This window comes from Cygnus atratus, chromosome 11 (genome assembly GCF_013377495.2).
Source record: "Cygnus atratus isolate AKBS03 ecotype Queensland, Australia chromosome 11, CAtr_DNAZoo_HiC_assembly, whole genome shotgun sequence".
In the NCBI taxonomy this organism is placed as follows: domain Eukaryota; kingdom Metazoa; phylum Chordata; class Aves; order Anseriformes; family Anatidae; genus Cygnus; species Cygnus atratus.
Window position 1 is genome coordinate 6,438,427 of NC_066372.1, and position 23,960 is coordinate 6,462,386.

Below are 23,960 nucleotides of genomic sequence, written 5' to 3' on the forward strand. Positions count from 1 at the left end.
AAGCTGTGAAAAAGAAGCTATGGCTTCTACCATCTGGTACAGTGGGGAAACTATCCTATCCTTTCACCATGTCTCCCTGTAGTCCTAGCACACAGGGAAGGCGGTGTGGCCCAGCAAGAGGAGGATACCAGGCTGGCAGGGGGAAGGCTGATGGCAGCACTCCCAAAGAGGTAGGAACAATCAAGGAGTAAGCGATGACTCACGCTGTGCGATTTATTGCTGGGCATCGTTCCCAAATGTGTAATAAAGTTGCAGCCAAAGCAATGCATATCCTTTAGGTCTTGGCTTTGTTCAGCCTGGCCAAGATGATCAAGTCTTGTTTTCAAGCAAAACAAGGATGAGATTCTATACAATATTCCTATTGCAAGTGATACATTTGTTTCACTGTTCTACCGCACAACATTGCCAACCCGCAAGTATTTAATAAAAGAAGTACAAAACAAGAAAGAAGCAAGCATACATACAGACACGAAGTCATAAGATTTTAAACTTAAATTTTAGCTTAAATTCTTTTTCTTTTCTTTTTAATGTTCTCTAATTTCAGATGTAAAAGATGACAGACAGCAGTAGTCCTCAGTCACTGTATTCAACTGAAACAAGATGCTAATATGAAACCAGGTAGCAAATGGATTCAATAATTCACGGCTATCATTTTCTTGAAGGTCTTTTGGAAACTGAGAAATTGAGGAAAGAGGAGAGAGGCCAAAGAACTGTTTGGAAGGAAATATTTACTTGATCAGCTGGGGAAGCAGTGGTCAAGCATAAGAACTGTGACAGGTTTCTGTAAGCAGCCTGGTCAAGCGTCACATACCTGTTAGTGACAGAGAAGCATTTTTATATAGTGATCACTGTGCAAGCAGATGCTCCTTCTAGCTCTAATTAGAATTAAAAGAGAAGCTATATTCACACTTTGACTTTAATACAGCTTTGGATTGTCAGGGATGTAGTAACTCAATATGAACTGGCTGATGTCAGCACTTCACAGAACAGTCGTGTGAGGGACAAAAATTATGAAGCTATTAGAAGGGCAAAGGATAAATGAATCATTTTTGCCGTGTGCAGGATACACTTTCCAGTATTGTCCACAAGTAGGAGAGAGAGTTTCAGAATGGAGTTTGAAGATGTCCTTGTTTCAGGAATTAAAGGAGATATGGGCTAAATTAACAGAAGAACATATCGTCAAGCTATATCCTCAAGTAAAACAAGTATAAACTCAAGTACAAACAGGATTTTTTTTAAATGGTAGCTATCAGCTATCTACATCCATGTGTTTCCAAAGCCAGAGCTGGCAAGGGAGGGGAGGGCAGGAGACAAAAACACTCAAAAACACCCAAAGTCTTTTCACATCTGAATTATGCTTCTCATGGACAAGTGGAAAGTGCATGCTATCATCAGTCAGTAGTTTGCCAAAAAACCTGCAACAAATCTGTGAAAATTGGAAATGACATTCAAAATTGTTCATGACACTCATGACTGACTGATTTCTCTAATAGATTTTAGTACATTTAGTGGTCTTATAACCCACTAGCCACCTCCAGGAATTCCCCCACTGAAACTCAGGTAGTGAATATAACGCTGTGCCTTACAACACATAGTCCAATCCATCCATGCTTCCAGCATGTGGATCTCTAGTCAAGTTCTGCCACCTTGCATTCTACCAGCAATATAAATACTACCAGATATGTTATTTCATAAATCTTTTTGTTACCAGGCAAGCTCTGGACATTATGAGTACAAAATATGAAACAAGACACAAGTATGCTTTGATAATGACCAACAGCTCATGACCAACTCCTTATCAGAGTGGGGTGCATGAGACAATCCACTGCGGTACAGAAAGAAAGTATTTTTATACCATTGATAAATAAATTACTGCATCTATATCTCATCCTTTTTTAATTTCTCTTCCTGTGCATATTTTATCATGTACATATTAATACAGTAATACATATATATAATTTATAAATAAAAATACATATATTGGGGGTGCATGCTCTCTCTCTCTTTTTTTTTTTTTTTTTAAACACTGATAGGGGTACGTGATTAAAACTGTTGGGACACCACTGTTCTAAACAACCTGATAATGCAAAACAACACCTACTGGCTGCCTTCAGTAAGAAACTTACCAGCACGAGGTTCTCCTCTATTAGATACGGGGGCAGTTCAATAACCGCTTCAGGGAGCGATGAAAGGAAAGGGCAGGTAGATAGCAGGTTCACTGCTGTCACTAGAGTTGAGCTGAGGAACCATGGTTTTGGATGAAGATCTCATGGTATATACACAAATAAGTAACATGTAAATTCAAATAAAAATATGGTCCCTGTTTAATGGAAATATAAAAATGTCTTTTCATGTTTTCTTTGCTCCCTTCCTATTTAAGTTCGAAAAGTTGTTGACAAACTCATTGCACTATAATTCTCGTTTTGTATACCTCCATACGTAATTTAGATAATGACTTCTGTGTTTTGTACAACTTGTTCAAGAGTCAGTTCATACAGACTTCTTGCTAGCTCACTTTAGTAAACTCAAATTTACCTAGCAATGCATGAGCGAAGCAGAGGTTTGACCCCTTCTGAAAATCCATCCAATGGATGATTTGTTATTAATCACATGTGTAACCAGAATAATTTGTATACATTCAGGGAGCTTGTTACACAAAATTAGACATTGTAGCTACAAAAGGAGCCTTGGCACATTATTTCCACGCCTCTTTCCTCTAACATCCAGAATCTGAAAGCAGCAGTTTCTCTCCAAGTAAAGTAAAAAGCAGGCACAAATCAAGTTCTTCTGAGGGTGCCAGTGAGCTGCGCTCACTGCCAGTGAGGGTGCTCTGTTGGTGACCCTGGCCCAGACTGCAAAAAGTTGATATGAAATTCAGATTTTTTGGGGGGGGAAGAGTGTAGGTGTGAGGGATAAGCGTGGCTGTATAGACCAGATGTGAGTTTTGGTAAACCAAAAGACAATTAAAACCCATCTGGTTTCTTCCACTTGTCATAACCCTCTGGTGTGCTTGGAGCTATTCCAGAAGGCTGCTAAAGGAACAAAGATCTCTTGAAGAGTTGAGCATGAAGGATTAGAAAGGTAAAGCATAGAGGTGTTCTAGAGGGCTCTGTCTTTCATTCTTTCATGATGATGTGAAACAGCCAGCTAGAAAGGGACTAAAAGGTACAGTTGCGTTGCTACCCCTAACTGCACTGATAAAGGGATTAAATAAGGCACTGGCAGCTTGCTTTCAAAAGAGTGAAAGAAGAACACAAGAAAGTGAATTAGAGATGAAGAACGTTAACATGAAGGAGAAGAAATGAAAGAAATGAAATGAAAGAAATGAGGAACTAGACAGCAAAGGAAAGAGGATCAGGCAATTACACAGCACCTCAGCAAGATGACAGTACTGCGTGCAGCCCCCCTGCAGCCTCACGGAGATGTGAATTCCAAGCAGGAAGATTCTTATATTCACCCAAACTGAATAGCCAAAACAGAAGGTGAAAGATGGAGATCGCAGCAGTACCATGTTTCAGTCTAAAAACATATACACTACTCATTTCCCAATCTGTCTTTACAATATTAATTCTCCTTGGTGAAATTAAGGAGTCAAAAACTCTTTCAGAGATTTTGCTTTTTTTGACAGAGAGTGGAAGCTTCGGAAACTGGGGTTGGAAGGGTGTTTAAGAAGCACAAGCCCCAGCAATCCGCAAAGCTTAGATTTATTGTGTTTTCTCAAACTCCAGAAAAGTCAAAAAGGAATCCTATTAACAAGTGTAATGAGCAGGTTCACAAAGGCTCACAAAAATTACATTGAAATCCACTGTGTTTTGGTTCCATCTAGATTTTAGTTCTGACGGTCAACTAGCACTTTATCATGAGCTTCACACAATATATATAAGATGTCAAAGGCGTAACATCTCTCTTACATTAAATTGCCTGAATATAACAAACCAATTATTCAATCGAAAATACATCAGAGGAAATTTACCCTGAAAATTTACCAATCTGACAAAAGTTAATGGATTAACTAACAAAATACAATGGTTTTATTCTGCCCAATCTAGTAGGCTCACAGAATAGCCAGATCTTACTGCAAAGCCAAAGACCTTAACACGATAAAAGCAAAAAGCATTAAGTGTATTAATGCCTGTTCAACCGTGAATTGTCTTTGCAGTATAGCAATGCATTATCCAGCTCCTGTTCACACTTCTTTGATTACAAAAAACAGAAACACAAACAACCCAACAAACAAGTCACTCTGCATAGCTTAAGAGGCCCAACAGCCTTTTAACAAAACAATTCTGTTGCCATTTTTACATGGGGTTAGTTGATGCCTTTCTCCCCCTTTTTTTTTTTTAAATGAGCTAAATATAATTAATGACTTCAAAACGGAATTAGTTCAACAGCATTTGGCTGAAAGCATTTATTTGTATGAATCCAGTTATAAATCATAACTCAAAGGCATATTGTAAAGAACTTCACTGAACGTTTGAACAGCAGCCTTCTATATAAAAGTGGTATTAAAGCTTAGACATTAGTCCAGTCAACACAAATTCTGATTTTAACAGGCTTGGATAAACATATGAGTTTTGGCTCAGCTAGTGAGCTTCAGCTGTCAGTACTTTGAAATAGATACAAGCTTTAAGAAACCTTTAATTCAAAAGCCCATTATTGTACCAACTGGAATAGAAATACTTGAGTATCAAAGAGGAGTTCTTTCCTCCTTTCATGGTATTACTTCTGTAAGACACCAATTGATCTACAGTCCTTGAAAGAAAGCTTCTCTCTTCCCTCTCCTGAAGGAAAGTCAGTGCAGGTTTTTATCCATCACAGTGTAAAAGCAACAAAAATGCCTTCTGCATCAACTTAAAACAAGGAGAAAAAACTGCAAACCACAAAGTTATTAAATGACATGTTAATTTATTTTGTCTGACAGATTCACTGCAGGAAAAAAATGTTTTAATTAAAAAAATACATGAAGGTTTGTTTAGAGCAGGTAGTAAGAACAAATGAAGAAGAAGAAAAGCAAGAATTTATCTGGATAGTACTGCTAGTGTTATTCTGAAGTGCCGTTTGGCTTCATCAACAAAACAAGGATAGCTCACTGAATCCAGCAAGTGAAACACTACCCTAATCTAAACACCAAAGTGCTATCCTCCCTTTTCCTGGTAAGGAGCTGCTGTTTTCCAACAGCACCTTTGGGAAGAAGGTGCAATAGCTGTGCTTTACGCAGGGAACAGGTGGGTAAAGGTAAAATCTGCCCCACAGCAGAGAAAGCCTGAGCTCAGAAGAACTGTGGGCAGACATATCACAGGTGTAACTTCTGCCAGATCCAAGTGCTTTACCAGCTTAATATCAGATCATTTAGAAAGGACTTGAAAGACATAACTGTGACTGCTACAGGCTGTTCGGGGATCTGAAGAGCACTGAGATTTCTCCTGTGTCCACTGGTTTGGGGTAGATGCCAGCCTGCTCTGATCCTAACAGCTTCCAACACGAAGCCTGTTTAGGCTTTGCAGAGGGTAGGGCAAAATTTCGCCAATAAATGAACAGAGTACAGCTGCCTGGCTCGGCCCCATTTCAGATGACGGCAGGACAGCTGTCCAAACACCACACTGGATACTTACCTTCTGAACTGGAGATTATTCTTCTCATCTGGGACTATTTATGCAATGCCTTGAGATTTAGTACATTGCCAGACTTACTGTTGGTTACTTAATAACTAACTAATAACATCCACAATGTTTAGCAGTGTCTGATAAATTGTGTAACCAACTTAATTTACCCTCTCTGACATTAAAAACAGTTATTGTTAATGAACAATGCCTAAAAATATTTAGGTGGGTTGTTTAATTCAACTGAACAATGTACTTGGAACTACTGTGATGGAATTAGCACACAGGGAAACCAATACGTGCTTATTTAAATTCCTTCTCTGCTACACCTATTTTCTTTTTAATCATACAGCCCTTCCATTTCTCACTGGGTATAGTTACTCTACAGCATCTCCCCTGAAAAATAACACAGTATCTACGCCTTTTTTTTTTTTTTTTTTTTAATGGCAAAACTTTTTATTCTTCCAGGCCATGCTAAATCTTCTTTGATCAGGTTGTTCAAATGGCTGAGCTCAGCATGGAAAGAATATAATTTCAAATAGTAGCAATAAGCACAGCTTCACTGACAGACCTGATTTCTTTACTGGCCCATATTAAAAGGAGGAATATTTCTGCAATGTTATCAGAAAGGTCCTGTACAGAAGAAGCTCAGCCAGCCTGCATTCAGTGACAAGAATGACCTGCATGTTTGATGCATACAAGGAGCTCCACTAATGTGAAGAGAAATACAAGCAGGATCTGCCACACCACCGTTGCAGCAGCTTGCTACGCATCAAGATGAAGGATAACTTCTTCCTTTGGACAGACTTCGGTACAACAACAAAGTCTTGAGAAGAAACGTAAACACCTAATAGTGTGTAGGCTTGGAATAATTTTTCCAATTCTACTAACATGAGATATGAATGAATTCAAAATTCTAGGGACATGACATTATTTTTGAAAAAAAAAAAAAAAAAAAACAAAACCACAGTAGATATTTAAAACTAAACAAGTCTCAAGATTACATGCTACTGACATTGTTTACAATGGGATTAATTACTTATGGGAAGATACTATCCCACTGTATATCTGCCTAAATTTTTGAAAAACAAGTAAAGGAAAAAAAAATTAACATCTTGTTTGCAAAGCACCAAATTAGCAGCAAGCAAATTGGGTTTTGTCTCCTTGGATAAATCTCTTAGATAGCTGAACCAAAGCAGCCCTTTGTGAAAAAGGCATTTTACTGAGATGTTTGCAGACTCGGAACATTTTCCAAAGTGATAAGCATTTTGGGATTCAGCTTAATACAAATTTGAAAGCATTTTCTGAAGACTGGAATTAATTATAATTATTCTCCCACATTATATTTGGTGATTATATTTGAAATCACGCTATGTAATTTCAATTATGAAGGTGCTTTTACACTAGAATTAGATAAGAGTCCTCAAAAACTGTAAAACTTCCACCAATGAAAATACGCTTGGCTAACAAAAGCTTGCTCAAATGTAAAAATAATGCCTTTAGAAATAAAGCACAGCAGTGCTCTTCATATGAGATACATAGGTTTATGCCAGCTTTAGACATGTCCCTAGAGCTTTACGTTTAGCCTCTGAGGAAACGACCTGGCCACCTGTCCATACTGACCATTTCGAATATTCATCTATGTGTATAGATCCCATCCATTGCCGATACAAAATCTGAACTTAGAATAGTTACCAAATCTCTAATAGCATGGCAACAATCCAACGAAAGAAGTTAAGTAACATAATCCTGCACCATTTTTTTTTGCCAACACTTCCCTAAGAAATATTTCAGCTCAATCCAAAAAAAGAAAAAAAGTATTCAAGGATTTCATTTTGGGATTTTGACTTCGTTGTTGGCAACTCTCCCCGTGTACAAGCTCTCTGAAATAACAAGCTATTAACTTGACAGTTCACGTATTTTAAAGGTGGGAAAGACAGTCTCTAAAGATTTATTTATTTTTTTAATTCAAAAGTAAATTCTTTTAAAAGTTCCTCCAATTCAGCACATAAATTGAATTCATTTGATTAGCCTTTCTACAATGTAAAGCTCTCGACTCTTCCAAAAATACTCCATGCCAGCTAGCAGGTCAGGACTTGACAAAACTGAATGAAGAAACCTCCACCTTCTTATAACAGCACAGTACAAACACATCTGCTGTTAATTCTTTATCACAGGGTACACAAAGTCATCACATTTACTTGAGAGTAATGGTTACTGTTTACAAACAATTATTACAGTTCCTCAGTAAAGGCTCAATTTCAGAGTGTGGAGCACCCTCAGCTCTCCCCAATGCCCTTGTGTGCAGAAATGATCAGTGCTATTAGAAGTGCTCAAGCACCTTGTGGGGCTCAAGTAAAGCCACTTAGCTGGTAAAGCTCTTCAAATATGGCTCATTTCTCCCTATCAACAGAGTGAGGCAACAGAGAGAGAAATAGGCCTCCCTAAATATACTTAGGATATATTTTTTCTCGAAACAGAAAAATAGGACCTTGTTTTTCCATACGACACCTCTCAAATCACAAAGAATTAACTTTTCTGAAATCAGGGATGCTCGTGGCACTATTTTCTTCTTCCTTCCTGGCCACTGCTACTTGTCACTGTGTGCATACTCTCCCAGGCTGGAAGCCTTTAGTCAGGCAACAGTCATGCAATCAATGGGGGGACAACAAAGAATTTGATACAAGGTTTTGAACATGTTTACAGAAGAGTAATTCACCTATGTATCATCAAATCCGCACTGGTCTCTGCATATGCAGCCACTGCAGCTCCTCTCTACCGTAGTGTTATAGAAGACCCTGACTTTTCCAAAGGGAATATTACAGGCTACTTGCAATTTCTTCATGGTCTCAAAGCAAACAAGACAAACAGTGGTACAAATCAATAATCCATTTCATATTTCACATGGCAACTTGCTTATTAAAAATAATATATTTAAATTACTGTATTAACAAAAGGAACATTTTAAGAACACTTAACCTGATGCTAATTTAAAAATGTAAGAATATGTATGTTTGGTCCATGGACTGATCATAACATCAAATAACATCAATCCAAAGGCACTAGGGAATACTGTGAATGGTAATATCAAACTTGTTTACAGCTGTTTCATTGGCAAAAGGAAGTGCTAATGATAAGCATGAGCCTTCCCAGCTCCCTTTTTCATGGCTTTATGGAGAACTTTTTGTCCTTCCAAAAAATGCAAATGCAGGTTTCTCTTGAGGTGCCCGAATTGTTCTTTTCAAGCCTTGATGTCTTTACACAATTCCCAGCAGTTCTTAGCCTCTTACATTCTGACTTCTGTTTACTGATGCACTACTTCACTTAGTGTAGTAGCACATCAATTAATTATACAGGAGTATGCCTAATCAGGTTTCCCTAGGGTTTTTAACAGAAACCCTTTGTATTTCCTAATGACTCCCTGAGATTGTATTATTAGTTCTGCAATAAAAGAAATCAGAGTCTGCTGACAACACTATTTCCATAAAAGATGAAATTGGTATTAAAATTGTTGATCCAAGCAAACTTGAACTTCAGAGAATTCAGATTTAGTCTGGATTTCATGATTAACATTTTTACACCACATAAGCAGTCAGCACATATAGAGAAGAAACACAAATGAAAAAGAAAGGCTGGAGCTGAAGAACTGACGTGACCTACTTTTCACTGTAGTATTAAAACATGCATTCAGATTCACCGCAAAACCTCCGCTAACTTTAACACGATACTACCACAATTGGTCAACGATGGTCAAACCATTTTCTGTGATGAATTTCTCAGGCCCTGCCTTGCTCGGACATGGTAGGTGTGCTCTAGATAGCCAATATTTCTTTTCTTTGTTCTAAGGCAGAAAATCACAAATTTTCACCTTGATTTAAGGGAGAGTTCAGGTATTAGTGTTTTAATACACTAGCTATGAAAAGCCTGAATCCACAAATCTACATCTGTCTTCCATGTTGCAGAAGTTCAGAAAAGATCAAAACAACAACAACAAAAAAACACATTTTGTGTGGACTTCCAATGTGTAGGAGCTGGTCACGTTTTTGGCTAAATCATGTCTTGTATTAGTAAGAGTCTTAACTAGAAATATAGGTAGATAGATGGCTGCCTTAACATAAAAGTATTATTCTTACAGAATCACAGAGGAGTTGATGTTGGAAGACACTTTTGGAGGCTGCTTGGTGTGGCCCCTGCCAAAGCAGGGTCAACTACAGCTCAAGGTTGTGAACAGTCGAGGCCTGAATACCCCCAAGGATGGAGACTCTACAACCTCTTAGGGCAGCACAATCCAGCATCTGACCACAGATATAATAATATAAAAAATAATTCCAGAGCCAGACATTTATACAACTTTTTAACAACATTTATACAACTTTTGCCCATCCTCCCCCAATCAACGAGACAGCGGTGTTGTAAGCATAGTGCCAATCTGTCAACCACGTTTATACACTTGAGTCACACCACACACAGAAACTGCACGGCTGACATCACGTAAGCTCAGACGCTCATACCAAGTATGTTGGCAAGACTGGACTCTGAAAGACTGCTTTTAATTCTCCATCTTACCTAGTCCCCAAATCAGAAATGAAGATGTGCCAGAGATTAATTTCCACATTATGAAAGCAGCTCTCTCTAGCATTCCACGGGGACCTGTCTGCAAGGCTGAACTGTATCTCTACACAGTTCCTTTTGTCCTGTATTCGCTCTTTGATGTACAAGCCTGCCACAAACTAAGCAGCGATTTCTTTGATGTTGAACTTTTATACTTTATTGTAACTAGCATGCTTACAAGAGCAGCTGCCAGTCATTTTCCCTTCTAAACATTCAAATTTCATGAGGCACTTACTTTATGAGTCAGATTTCTCAGTAACTCATTTTCAGAATTTCCACAATAACTGCGCTACTCTTTTGGAACGGTAACTTCATTGAAAACCAAAATTCAATCATGTTTTTCAAGTATTACAAATTAATGCAAGCAGGAGCTAATATATCTGAATGCATTTAACAAAATATAATTAACTACTCAAGTATGCATTTACTCACTTACTTTTAGACAATTCAGGTCTGAGCTAGAGCCATGTTCAGCCAGTAAAAAGCACCAATAGCAGTTTATTAGGATCTCATCAAACACCTAATGCCAACTGACACTGGAGTTGTGTGCTTCACCACTTCTTAACAAGTGTATCAATATGTTTTACAGAGCCAGTTTTCATGGTTTTTCTTCCTCAGAATCTTCTCGTTCAGGCTCTACTCAGTCGTCATAACAACGTTCATACTGCAGAGAGCAGACACTAAATTTTAGATCTGACAATACCAAGGCAGATTAATTTACAAATCTAGTGACTTCTCTTACAAAACTCTAATCAATGTAGGCAGAAATAACATGCTATAAAGTGCAAGTTTACCACCAGTACACGCTAGAGCTGTTCCTGTGAGACATACGAGAGTTTCCATCCCAAAGCTCTTTTGTGAGGGCTTTTAAGTCTACCATAACAACAGAAATCCTTTGGAGTGAGATTTTGCCATTCAAAAGGTCTCTGCTTTAGAGTGACCTTTACGTTTGGCTATTTTTCATTTCTGCAAGTATGAACAGCGTGGTTGGGAGGGCAAATATCAGAAGAAAATTAGAGTATTTTGGGACAGTGACAGTAAGGAGGGGAAGTTTCCCCCATACTGAGCTCTATGTTTCCACCACTAAACTAGTACTACTTCTGTGGCCAGTGTTCTGGCCACAGAAATGCACTACTCCACACACTTTAATCTCCAGTTAAAAATGTAAAGTGAAGAAACATTTCTAGTGTGAGAGGAAAAAGGATTATACAAAGGAAGGTTTGTCACAGATAGTGATTCCCAGTATCCCAAACTACCTCGCAGCAAAGGAACAGAACCGGCATGCTCAGAGCTGGACGTGCTCAAAGGAAGCAGTGCCCTGGCAGTAGCTATGCCGGGCAGCCAGGTGCTGCGCTTCACCTTTCTGACCAGGAGCTGCCAGCTTCTTCTGACAGATACCTGCAGGTTTTTAGGAAACGGGGTTAAATAGAGCCAACCTTAGCAGGACTGGAAACATCACGTTCTCAGGGCCATTTCAGGTCCAGGCAAAAGGTAAGCTCTCAGCACTCACCCAGACTCGACCAACGTGCAGCAAGACAGCCCACAAAGAAAAACAACAGTGAAATACTGCTTATGTTACTGAGAGGCTGCACCTAAGTTTCCAACAGTGCATCCCGTGCAGGAGGCAGGAGATAAGAAGACAGGAAAACAAACCCCTGCCTTCAGCTCCTGCCGCTGCGCCCCAGCCCCACGCCTGCCCAGGGCGCCCTCCGGCGCTGCTGCTCTGGCTGCGGAGCACTGGGAGGGAGAACGCGCCGCGCCCGCTTCCTCAGCCATCCAGAAGGCGCCTATGTATATGAGGTTTCTCAAATGAAAGATCTATGGCTCTTTAATTAACCTGTCTGTTTTTTTTTTATTATCTGTTGATACAAGAATCTATCCAGCAGTCATAAACATCCTGATGCACTCATATTTTAAGCAAATGCTTCTTTTAATTCAATAATGTACCCACAGTACAAGAAAAACTCTACCCAAAGCCTAATACAATACATCTCTGTCAATCCCACAATTGCAGGGAGTGTCCCTCCAAAGGAAAACAACGCTGAGCATAAGCTCAGCTTCTCCAGCTGATCACCAGCAGTTTGCCTCTCTCGTGTGGCGGAGCGTGATGTGATGCTGCAGCGAGGTTTCAAAACACACCTCTGAAGCGCTAGGGCACTCCGGCCCCAGATACTAGGCCTCGTACCAAAGAGTAGCTCCGCTGACATTTATGCTCACCAAAATTTCTTAGTAATACAGCACCCAACACACAGATGTTTCTAAACTAGAAGGACCTAGTCCAACAAGGGAAAAACGGTGGAAATCTATGATAAACAGTTTTGCGCAGTGCAGAAGATGGATTTATTAATGCCCAAATTGAGCTTGAAGCAATCACTATAAATTAACTAGAAAATGTGTTTTCCCACAATAACCACTCTGCCAAATCAAACACAGACAAAGATGAGCTAATTAATTTAGCTGAATGGAAAAGCACACCCATTATGAGTAACATTACAGTTGATATAGGAAGTGAGCAGCTACTGCTGCTCCTTTCAACTAGTAGAGCAATTCATAGCATTCAAATGCAAGTCACAAGTAAAGGATGCAAATGTACAAATGCAGAGAGAGGAAGCTCCAAATATTCTGATGACAAGGGAGCGCTTTTCCCGGGCTGTCTATGCTCTACGTGCACTACCAGCTTCAGACAAAGAACACCTGGGGCTTAGAATTTACCATCCTTTTGGGATGAGAGGAAGATAAATGACCCTTCAAATCACGACCCCTGGTAGGCACAGGGCTGGGCACAGGAGGCTGGGCAAAAGAGCATTCCTCTCCTCAGAATTAAGGAACAGGTAAACATCATCTCACAGAAGTTTTAGGAGTTGATACTGTGCTATCCCACAGTTAACTGGGCCTAAAACACCTGATGTTAAGTCTCACAGATGTTAACTAATGCCACATGCAATGAGAACTCGATTTCTAATTGGATCGTGCAAATTGTACTGGGTCTTAAACAGAAAATGATTCTTGAGTGAAGAGAGAAAATTGCTGAGTTAATCCTGACTCTCCCAGTGCTTTGGAGAAAGAGATGGAAATTTGGTATTGCAAACACCCTTTCGAACTGTAGTGGAGAGACTGAAAACCTGAGGGCCTGCATACCATCCTATTCCCACTGTCCTGTTTAATCTGTCCAGAAATTAGCATTTAGAACTAAGACAATTCTGTCCAAAATGGAAGTCAGAAGCCATGGCTGTACTGCATCCTTCCATGGGCTTCTGCTGCTTGCAGTTTACAAAGCAACAGCAAGAATAACAAACTCTATACTGGTTTAAGAGTACTAAACAAACAGCATATTGTAGAAGAAAGCAAGTGCAAATAGAGGGACCTTTTCCTGATTTTTTTTTAGTCCACAGTACAGAAAGTATTCTCTAGTATGTTCTAGGTGTGAGCAAAGGTGGCAAGAGGCCCAAACACACCCTGCCCTCCCCTGCTGTGCACGCTCTGTAGGGCGAGGTGCCTGCAACACCTCTGGTGAGCACCACCTGGAGCCAGCGAAAAGCAATCCTGGCATGCAGGAATACAGCCAGCAGTATGCTGTCAACCAGGCAAAACTCCAGGTTGTGGTCACTTTAATTTGAAAGAACACTCTCTGAGAAACCCTTTGTAACAACTGAGCATCTATCTATGTAAAAATTCAATGTCGCTTTTATCTCCTCCCCATTGTAGAATGATCAACTTCCTCCAAAATGCGCAAATAAAGAGCCATCCAGTTGGTTGTATGAAGCACCTTGTACCAGGATTCAATGGCAATAAATACCAAGGCATTTCAAAGAACACAAATATTACACAATAATTACATGGCTGATACCCTATAAGTATGCTGACTATTCTATTTGCATTGTTCAGAAGTGAAGAGGTTAGCCTTATTTACATTCAAGTAGCTTTAATTAACCTTAGAGATAAATGCTCTTAAAATGAAAGCCGGGATGATTATACCTCTCAACACTGATTTTAGCCTAGATGGCTACATACGCAGCATGACAAAAGGCCCAAAGGCTGGATCCATGAAAACAGGAGAGCCACAAGCTACGGGTCCTGCACCACTCTCCACCATGAAGGAAAAGAAACAAAAAGCTGCAACGAAATCAAGACATCACTGAAGTCAACTGTGTAAGTGCTGTGGAGCCAGGCTGTACGTCGAAGGGTGTCAGCTGTGGGTGCTGCTGACCACTGCAAGTTGACACCAAAACAAACTGCACCCAGCTGCACTTATGGCAGGAATGGCAGAATGGCAGAGAATAAATGGGCTATGTTTGATGGTGAGGGCAGCAGGCTAACCCACCCCCCTCCAGCACCGCTGTGGAGCCCTCCAACTTCTTGGGGATACCCTTGCATTTATGACTCTGATGGTTAGCGCTCTCACATCAGGCTGCAGCCCAGGAGCAAAAAGAACATCAGCTGCCTCAAAGACTGCAACTCCACAGCTAACAACAAAGTTCCAGCTTTGTGCTTTTAAGTTGAGAGTACACATGCATAAAGTGAGGGGAGCAGGATGTAGCACAGATTCTCTGCCATTTACTAAAACCAGGCTCAGATTTTCTGGGATATCCCCTTGCTCCTTCCCGTCAGCATGAAGGCTTTGGCTTCCCATGCCACCAAGAAGGAAAAGGGAAGCAAATGCTGACTGCTCCATGAGAACAGGAGCCTGTCTGGGAACCTGTGCAGACACTACCTCAGCGCAGAGCACGGGTACTGCAAGGGGCTTGTTGCAGTGCACTGGCTTGTGCAAAGCCTGCCAGCTGTCAGTGGGCTCGGGACTGCAGCTCCCCCGCGCTCTGAAGAGGGGAGCACTGTGACACCCCATGAGTCACCGCCATCCTGAGTCATTCCCTGGTGTTCTCAACATAAGGCACAGCCAAGTGGGGAGCAGCCTGAAACTGCACCCAGCGTGCCAACCTGTACTTTGTAGAACTTCTTAGCCTAAATGCCTCTAGCGAGAAAACTGGAAGAAAAAAAAACCACAGGGCAAACTAAAGACTTGATTAATCACGGGCAAATCTCCCTTTAAAACAGCATGCAGCATAAGAAGCATTCATCTGCCAGGTCCCCTAACAAGGCTTTCTGCTTAGGTTTTTCAGTCTGTGTATCTTTCTCATCTAATGAGCAAAGAGCTCTGCACCATATAGTCACCTTTTTCTTATAACACAGCTGTTCTGGAGAACATAATCCTCCCCTTCCCTATTTACTGTTTATTGCAAAACCAAGGAAAACTGATCTTCAAAAAAGAACAAGAGGCAAAGAAGAGAGTTTCTGCACCATTACTTATGTGCATATCCCTTAGATATCAGTCCTCAAGGAAAAGACAATTCATGAAAGGAGAGAACTACCGGATGTTTGATCTTAGGAGTTATCAGCTGTAACTGCAAATTACTGCTCACAGATAAATACAAGAAAGGTGAATATTTATTTTTTTCCTCTCATTACAAATGAAAAAAGAGTAACATATGCTAAAACCTATCAAGCCTGACTAGTCTTGTAATGACTTTACTAATTTTTGTTATATGCAGTTATTTTGCACACTAGAACAACTTATCTCGTGGGAATGTGTAAAAAAACACACTGCATCACCACTTCCTTTAATACTAGATAGAGAATTGCAAAGTCAGACAAAGTTGCATGTACCTACTCATGAGAGACACAAAGGTTTGACAGTTTTGATTTAGCAACGTATAGTTTAAAAACAAATATACCAATTTAGAGTTCTCTTGTGTAGTGAAGATGAAATACTTGCAACCCTGCCAGTACTTAGTACATGATAGTTATTGTTTCTACAGTGTACTGTAGGCAAGAGAAGCAATAACGAAGATATAAAAACCCTTAAGGTTAAAATTTGGTGCTACATAGGCCTCAAAAACCCACGAACACACAAGGATCTCTACAATGGGGAATAAGAAAAGAACACCATCTTTTACATAGATGTCGGTTAAGTACTTGATATAAAGAGGACTCAATTCTTGGCTGGGGTCTCCAGACACTTTTCCCCAAGCAAATAAATGCCAATACACACATTCAGCTCCGGAAGGCAGAGCCAAGCTGCACGGCTGCAGGCCATCACTCTGTCTGGCAGCTGAACCCGCCGCCACCTGCCCCCCGGCCAAACGGGGGCGAGGTTTCGTGTTCGTGCAGAACCCGCACCCCAAATGGCCATTCAGTGATTCCTGTCTATCTACCTGTAAAGCCTCACCCCTTCAGGATTTTTTTTTTAAAAGGTACATTAGTCTTCACATGGTGTCTGCAGGTCACTGCGGCTTTGTCCTATTTATTCAGAACTGGCCTGGAAAAATTATTTGCGAGATCGTATTGCCAGCCAGGCAGAACAGGCTCACCATTTCAGCTACACAAGAGCTGTACAGAAGTCTGAAGTTTGATCTAGTGAGGTGTTCAGCACCCACAGTTATCGCTGACTTAAACAGGACATACAGATTCTCCATACTTGAAAGAATGTCCCCAACCGAGACTTGTACAGAGCATGCAACTACCTTTGATTATCACAGAGTGAGACATAAAGACAGATTTCCTCTTTTTACTTGCAAATCTTGAGACTTTCAAAGGGTCTGAAACATAGATTTCAGCAATAAACCTCAAACCAATCACATCCTGTGAATGTGCCACAATGAATGTCTTAGGTACAAGTCAGTCATTCAGATCAGCTGTAGTAAATTAAAGCAGCAAGAAAATAGCCTCTCAGCTAGCAATTCCAAAGGCCAGATTTTGTTAATATTTAGTCAACAGAAGTTTTGTAGTAGGGTATTTGCTACATTGGATTTAACTCTCAACACTGCCAGAGCAAAGGCAAATTTAAACATGCTTCAATTTGTGAGGCAACTTTCTTTAAACCCCTGTCAAGATATTTTCCCGTGCACAGTTGTTTACTGGTGAAAAGCAGAGAGTAATTACAAACGTGCTGATAGGTCAGTGTCAAGAAACATGACAAAAAACATGTCAAAAGGTCAGGCTTGGCAGGCTCAGGAAAGCTCAACCGCAGTAAACAGCCCTGCAAACTCCACGGTAGGCCTCGAAGCGAGCTGGCTCTGCAGAGATGGAGTGCGGAGGGTGCCGCGAGTAAAGCCCACAGCCTTCAGCACCACAACCCTGCTCATCTGCCAGGAAAAATACAGCAAGATATGAAAGTAATTTACACTAATAGGGAAAGCCACGCGTTCTATTTCCTTAAATAGGTATTTTTCAATGCCTAAACCCTCTTTCAGAAACAGCATCAGTCAGAAAACTAGTTGTATTTCTGAAGGTTCAAGCACAGACCTGGAAAGGTTAAACAATTCTCCCCACAGCAAGGTAACAACCAATTCTTCTCATGTGGCCCACGAAGCAGCAACAGATTCAACTTCATTGATGCCAACACAGCAAAAGTCAGAATTTAGTAGCTCAGATCACGCATTTCTATCTTAACAGTAAACATACCCTGTAGAAAAAGCATAGAAGATTCATGCCTTAAATCCCACAGATTGCCATTTAGAAATGTCCATTTAAAGGACTATAAAACTATTGCTAGATTTCTTTCTGTACTTTATTAATTCATCACAGTGAACTGAACTGTTGTGGCCTGATGACTGTACAGGCCAAGTACTTAGCTCTCACCACTCCCAGGCCTGCCTCCCGCCTGTCCCCCTAGAAACTAGGTGCCAAAAACATGTAAAATACCACAAGTTTCCGACTAGTGCTCTCTGCCTTGGGCTCACCTCCAGTTATGTACTGGCACGATAACCTAATCCACTTGTTTTTACTCCAGTGCAGAATATTTGCTCACCAATTCATCGCCTTTAGTTCTGTTCTCCTTCAAGTCAACCTTGAAGCTTCTCCCAGAGAAGACTTGCAGGAATAAGGTCTGTACCAGTGAATACGTTAGCAAAATTATCTGATTCCTTTGCAAACTTTCAGTGGTCAAGCATAGAAATTGCACTCCCCCTTAAAACCATCACCCAGTTAAGTCTGGCCTGCATGTATATAAACGAACAACACAAGGTTTCCTGAATCCTCTACACAGACTTGTAACAGTTAGTAAACAATTTTTAAAGGTCCATCAGCCTAAAAATATTTGCTCAAACTTTTTGAACTGTGATGCTTCACCACTGCCTATTTTCTTAGAAACAGAGAGAAAAAAACACCTTTCCTCTCTGCCTGAAACCAGAAAGTTACATTTCCTATCACGTAGCCTGCTTCACCGGCACCTCCAGCCTCCTCACTGGACTACTCTTTGCTTCCCAGCTCTTCGAACACACCAGCCGAGCTGACCAAAATTTTCACTCGTTCAAACCTGTATATAGTCTGGAAACCTGAGTATTTTCTAACATGAAAGCAGGCATGTTTGACAGAACATTATGTTGCATAAAAAAATTGTGACTCAAAATTCATTTCACGTGGTATCCATTCAGGGTACCTCAAAAGTAACCGAAGAGGAATGAATACTCTTCTTTTTTACTTAAAAAAAAATATAAAAAAAAATAAAAAAATCCGATTATTCTTCTGCAGACCATAATTTTCTGTACTTTACCTACACACCAACCGTAAAAGCTTAGAAGACACAAAAGTTGCCATTTCAGCATCAAGATTAAATAAAATATTCAATTCACCTACATATCTTGCATTTCTCCGTTGTGCATTTGAGCTTATATATGAAACTGGATTCCCTATCCTTCTAGTCTGTCTCTCAAATAACAATATTGTCGAACTATTATTTCATGGCAGTCAGAGGTCACTTCAAGACAAACGACAACACATTTCCTTCAGTTGAACTCTATCCAGCAAATTAAGGAAAGCATAAGAAACAAAGTTTTTCAATGCACTAGAAAATTAAGTAGAACGAAATACGAATGAAATTTACCGTAGAAGCGTTTTGTAAAAAGGACAAAGCCCTAAATGACTTCACAATAAAGCTGTTCCAAATTACACTTAAAAATCCAAAAGATGGGCTCTGACAAGGTTTTACATCAGTACGGAAATTGCTTTACATGAAACTCCCAGAAGAATACAAAAAGATTACTTCAAAGGTGAGTTGCTGAAAATCATCTTCTTGCTCTTTTACAATACCACCTCACGCCTCTGTCCAAAAGCATACAAGGTGATTATACTCTGATTCTCTTTAAAACCGGTGTACTTAAAAAAAATAAAAAGTTTATTAGATTACATGGTTCAGGCAGGCTTACGAGGGATATGCTGACTAACTGTGCTGTCTGTATATGTAAAATTCTAAGGGACTGATAGAACGGCCATGTAGTTCACACTTCAAAAAATACATTTTCTTTTGTTTCAGATGCGAGTATTTGAACCAACCCAATTACAACTTCTTGACAAACACATGCAGCAGAACTAATGATTAATGAATATAGTGCTTTTCTTTTTGTTCACACTGGCTCCCTCCGAGAAGCAAAGGAAGCCCACTAATTGAAAATTACCGTGCCTCAAACGCTGCACTGCTATCGGTGCCCACTGCCTACTGCTCTTGCAAAGTGGAAAAAAAAAAAGGAAGCAGGCTCTCAGTGATGCAGGGTTTAACCTTCTTTTTCACGCAAATATTTCACGAAAAGGAGAAACTTTAGAAAAAAAAAAATCTATGCAACCCATGGAAATAATTTAAAAGGAATAGATTGTGAGTTTCAGTCAGGGCATTAAATTCAAACGTCAGCAGCGATGCTCTTTTGAGATTACTGTGGAAGAATACCCTCGCTAAATATGACAATTACTGTTTCAAGATTTTTTTTAAATACAAGTATTACTTTAAAACTCTGCAATGCCAGTTTATACCGTCGGCACAATTTTATTAGGACACAGCAGGGGCTGAGCACACACCGCTACTCTTCGGATTCCTCATCGAAAACTTGCTTCGACTCTCCTCAGTCCGGCATCGCCCCTCGGTAAGGGCTGGGAGCGGAAAGCAGGGAAAGGTGAGGCTTGAGCACACCGCTAAGTAGCCGTCATTTTCCCTTCTGTCGTGAAGCCTTTTAGGGCCGAGCAGCTCTCCCTTCAGACGCCCCAGCAGCTCCCCAGGACGCCGCACCGCCTTTCCCCGGGAGCCGGAGGCAGGGTCGGACCGTTCCGCACGGCCGGGCAGGCGGCTCCGCCAACTCCCCCTGCCCTGTGCGGCTCCGGGCCGCCGGGAAGAGTCGAGCCGAGCTCTCCCCCTCAGCTGCCCACCACAGCGCGCAGCGCAGCGGCCCCCGGGCTCATCGCCCCGCCGAGCCCCTTCTCTCCCGGGGGCTGCGAGGGGGCCGCGACTCGAGCGAGCCCGGGGCCGTGCCGGGGCAGCGCCTACCTTTCATCGCGGCGAGCACAAAACACATCATTTGTCAGGGGCGAAGTGGCGGGGCGCGGAGCGGGGAGAGAGGCGGGCCGGGCCCCGGGCGAGAGCCGCCGCCGCCGCCTCAGCAGCAGCAGCCGCCGCCGGCTGCCAGCGCAGAGCCGCGCCGCGCCGCCATCCCGCGGCCCATATGAGGCTCCATGTGACCGCCGCCGCCAGCCGGCCCCGGCCCCCCGCCTTGTTTACGCCGCTCGCTCCTTCCCCTCCCCTGGCGGCGCCGAGGGGCGGCGCGGGCGGGCGGTCACAGAGCGAGCCGAGCCCAGCCGAGCCCCGCAGCGCCGCCCCCGCGGCCCGCCCCGTCCGGCGCCGGCCCCGGCCGCGAGCCGCGCGGCAGCGCCCGGGAGCCGCGGGGGGATCGCGGGGGGACGGGGCGGTCGCAGCGCCGAGCGGGGCCTCCGGCAGGAAGGGGCCCAGCACGACGGCGCTGAAAATCGGCCCGGGCGGGCGCTGAAGCCCTCTCGGAGCCCGGCGCCGTGCCGCTGCTGCAGCCGCGCACCGGCCGCAGCCGGGGCTGGCGGCAGGGAAAGAAAGCCTGCCCGCCGGGAGCACAGCGCCGGGTTCCCTTCCCCACCTGAGCCGGGGGAGAGAGCGGCACAACATACCAAAGTAGAGAAAAGCGGCGATGCGGTGTGAGATGCTTAACAGGAGAGGGAACATAACATTTCACAATAATGAACGGCATGGATAAGCGCCTAAAGAAAAGCAGGGAAAGCAGATAAACGAAAGGCAGGGGAAGCATCTCAGTACGTGAAACAGGCCTATACTTGAAAAGGACCTTGAAACATTCTCTTAATAAATGACCCACACTATTTCTCTAACGAGCTCCTAATGCAGGACAGTATTATTCAAACATGATTAGAAGCTACCCAGGTGTACTTACATTCATCAGTCTAGCCAGTCAAGTCCCATTACTGCAAGATAGTGCGTTAAATCTTCCTGACTTAAAAAATGCCAATAGCTACTCTGGTGCAGTAGGATAAACCTGGCAGGTATCTGGTGCAAAGATCTGGGCTTGTCATCCTGCCTTACACGAAGCCAGTTCTATCGAGAGCACTACATGTACGGTGAGATACTGCCCAGAGAAGTTACAGCAGCAGATCTGCTCCCAGATGAGCTTTGTGTTCACAGACATTTATCTGTAGAACATGTTTTAAAGTTGCAAGGCACAGAACAGCAATCATACGGGACATGTGGGACCGAACCACGTCCCCCTGACAGTGCTGCTGGGAGCGGGTCAGGCCCCAGAAAACGCTGCTGTTACTGGGGGCAGCTGCTGCAGCTGCTCTGCAATTCCGATGCAGCCAGATACCTTGCACCAGAGAAAAGAATGGTGTCTTAATATATTGTAATGTAAACACTTCACTTTGACACAGCAAGTAATGGCAGACCTATGGCTTGAAAAATGTCACAGTCCATTAGCGCTAGTTGTCTTGTCAGACATTTAACCTTAAGGTACGCAGCATTACATTATTACTGATATGTATTTATTTCCAGTCCAACTGAAATGAAACCAGTAATCTGGAATGACATCTGATGTGCTAAACGGCCCCAATAATAAGCAGGCAACACAGAGTTTGCATTCCTACAAACGCCTTGCAACGGCTGCTGCACAAAACTGCAGAAGGTTGGCCACCAGACATTTTAAGTGGCAAACACAGCTCTCACACTTTGACGGCTGGAAAACGAGTATTACAGAGAGAGAAGAGCGCACTTAAATAGTCCCCGATTTGCTATCAACATCCCAACTCAGGCCATCTGCTAGCTGCGCTGGGGCTGCACAAACACATCCACTCACACTTTAGCTTTCTTTGACCTCATTGTGGAAATGCAATTCAAAATGAGTTTCCTCCTAATTTACCAAGCGATGGCGATACAGAAAGTGGCACTGGAGTTTCGGGCCCAAACCGATGACAAGACAGTGGCGATGTAACAGGCCAGTAATAGGTGGCGCAGTGCACAGCTGGCTTGGTGCACAGCTGGCATGGCCCACAGCTGGCTTGGAGGCACATGGGTGCCGGCACTGCTTTGCACAGCAGGGTTTCGCCCAAGTTACACGAATGCTTCCTATTTTCCATGAGCTCGCCCTCCGTTGTGCTTGCTAAGCGTTGGGTGAGCACTAGCGAGCCGCTGCAATACCGCAAGGTTTTGAGGACAGTGGGCAGCTGCCCCTGGGCCAGGCCTGGGGCCACCTGTCCACATAAGGGCGGTGGCAGCTCAGGGAAGCTTATCACATACTGTGACGGGTCCTCGTGCAGACAGGACAGGGCATGGCCTGATGGCCTAACCACAAGCCTCTGTAACAATGCACGAGAACCAACTGGGTCTAGCAAACTTTGCTACCTGCGAAGGCAAATTAAAAAAAGTGTGACACTGCTGAGAGAGGAAGGGGAAGCACCTCTGCTGGTTATTATCACTTGTCATCAGGGAAACAGCACTTAACCGGGCACTCCACGCACATGATGGAGGACCAAACCTGAAAAGCTCTCCTCCTCCACCTCTTTTACAAGCTGGTGAGCAAAGGAAGAAACTCACCCTCTGAAATTAACCAACAACCACTCCTAACGACTTGTTCAAAGACATCCCCCAACAGAAGAGATTTGAATGCACCTAATGAAAGAAGGGTGCTTCTGTTGGCACAACTTGCAGCATGAGTGACAACTACTTCTGCAGCCAGTTTTGCATCCCTGCCCAAGTGAAACTGTATCATTAAGCTTAATTCAGGAGGAGTTCGGAGACCTCCTTATCAGTAAAATTCAACATTTGAATAATAAATACAGGGTGTAACCACCATCTTCCCTCCCTATAGAGCACAGGGGGGAAAAATGTGCTTAAAAGACGAAAATGTGTCATGTAATAACCCCCCGGCCGGGGGAGGAACCACGCAGGGCTGTTACCAAGCTGAAGCTGTCAAACTGCTCCGAGGTACAACATCCCCCTCCCTCACTGCTGGGTTGCTGTCACATGTACAACTGCATGTAAATCCTTTTGCAGAGAAATGACTGCATGCAGCATTTCTCCCAAACAGATGAAAACTTTATTTCCCGGAAAAGACATGTGGCACCAAAACATGTCAAGAAATCAGCCAGGGCCTTTATATTTTCACTTTTAACAGCGAAACAGCTTCTTCGTTCTGTTAAAACCACCTAGAACTAAGTTTTCCACATATGTTTTTGCTTTAAAAATGGCTTCAACTGTCAGGATAAATTTATGCAATCATGCATATTTTTATTTTTATTTTTTTCTGAACTTTTCATATGGTTTTAATGAAAGAAGTTCTTTAAAATGTTTAGGAAATCTTGTACTGATTCAAATAGATCCTATGGATATTTGGAAATGTCGAAGTATTTCAAGCACTTGAAACACCTATAAAAATTAGTTTCTTGCCAACATTTTACTAG

General features: G+C 42.3%; 1 protein-coding gene across 6 annotated transcripts in view; it reads right to left on the reverse strand.

Annotated features, from left to right (window-relative positions):
* RORA (RAR related orphan receptor A) overlaps positions 1 to 23,960 on the reverse strand; it is a 377,529-nt gene that overhangs the window by 48,317 nt on the left and 305,252 nt on the right. Inside the window, exon 1 of one of the 6 annotated variants that reach the window (XM_035554013.2) lies at positions 20,518 to 20,777. The exons of 2 other annotated variants lie outside the window; for them this stretch is intronic. In XM_035554013.2, the coding sequence (XP_035409906.1) occupies positions 20,518 to 20,548 (31 nt within the window). In that variant the 5' untranslated portion in view covers positions 20,549 to 20,777. Of the gene's footprint in view, positions 1 to 17,510; positions 17,627 to 20,054; positions 20,092 to 20,517; positions 20,778 to 23,960 lie in introns of those variants that run through there. 3 more of the 6 variants (XM_035554010.2, XM_050712976.1, XM_035554009.2) reach the window with 3 other exon arrangements.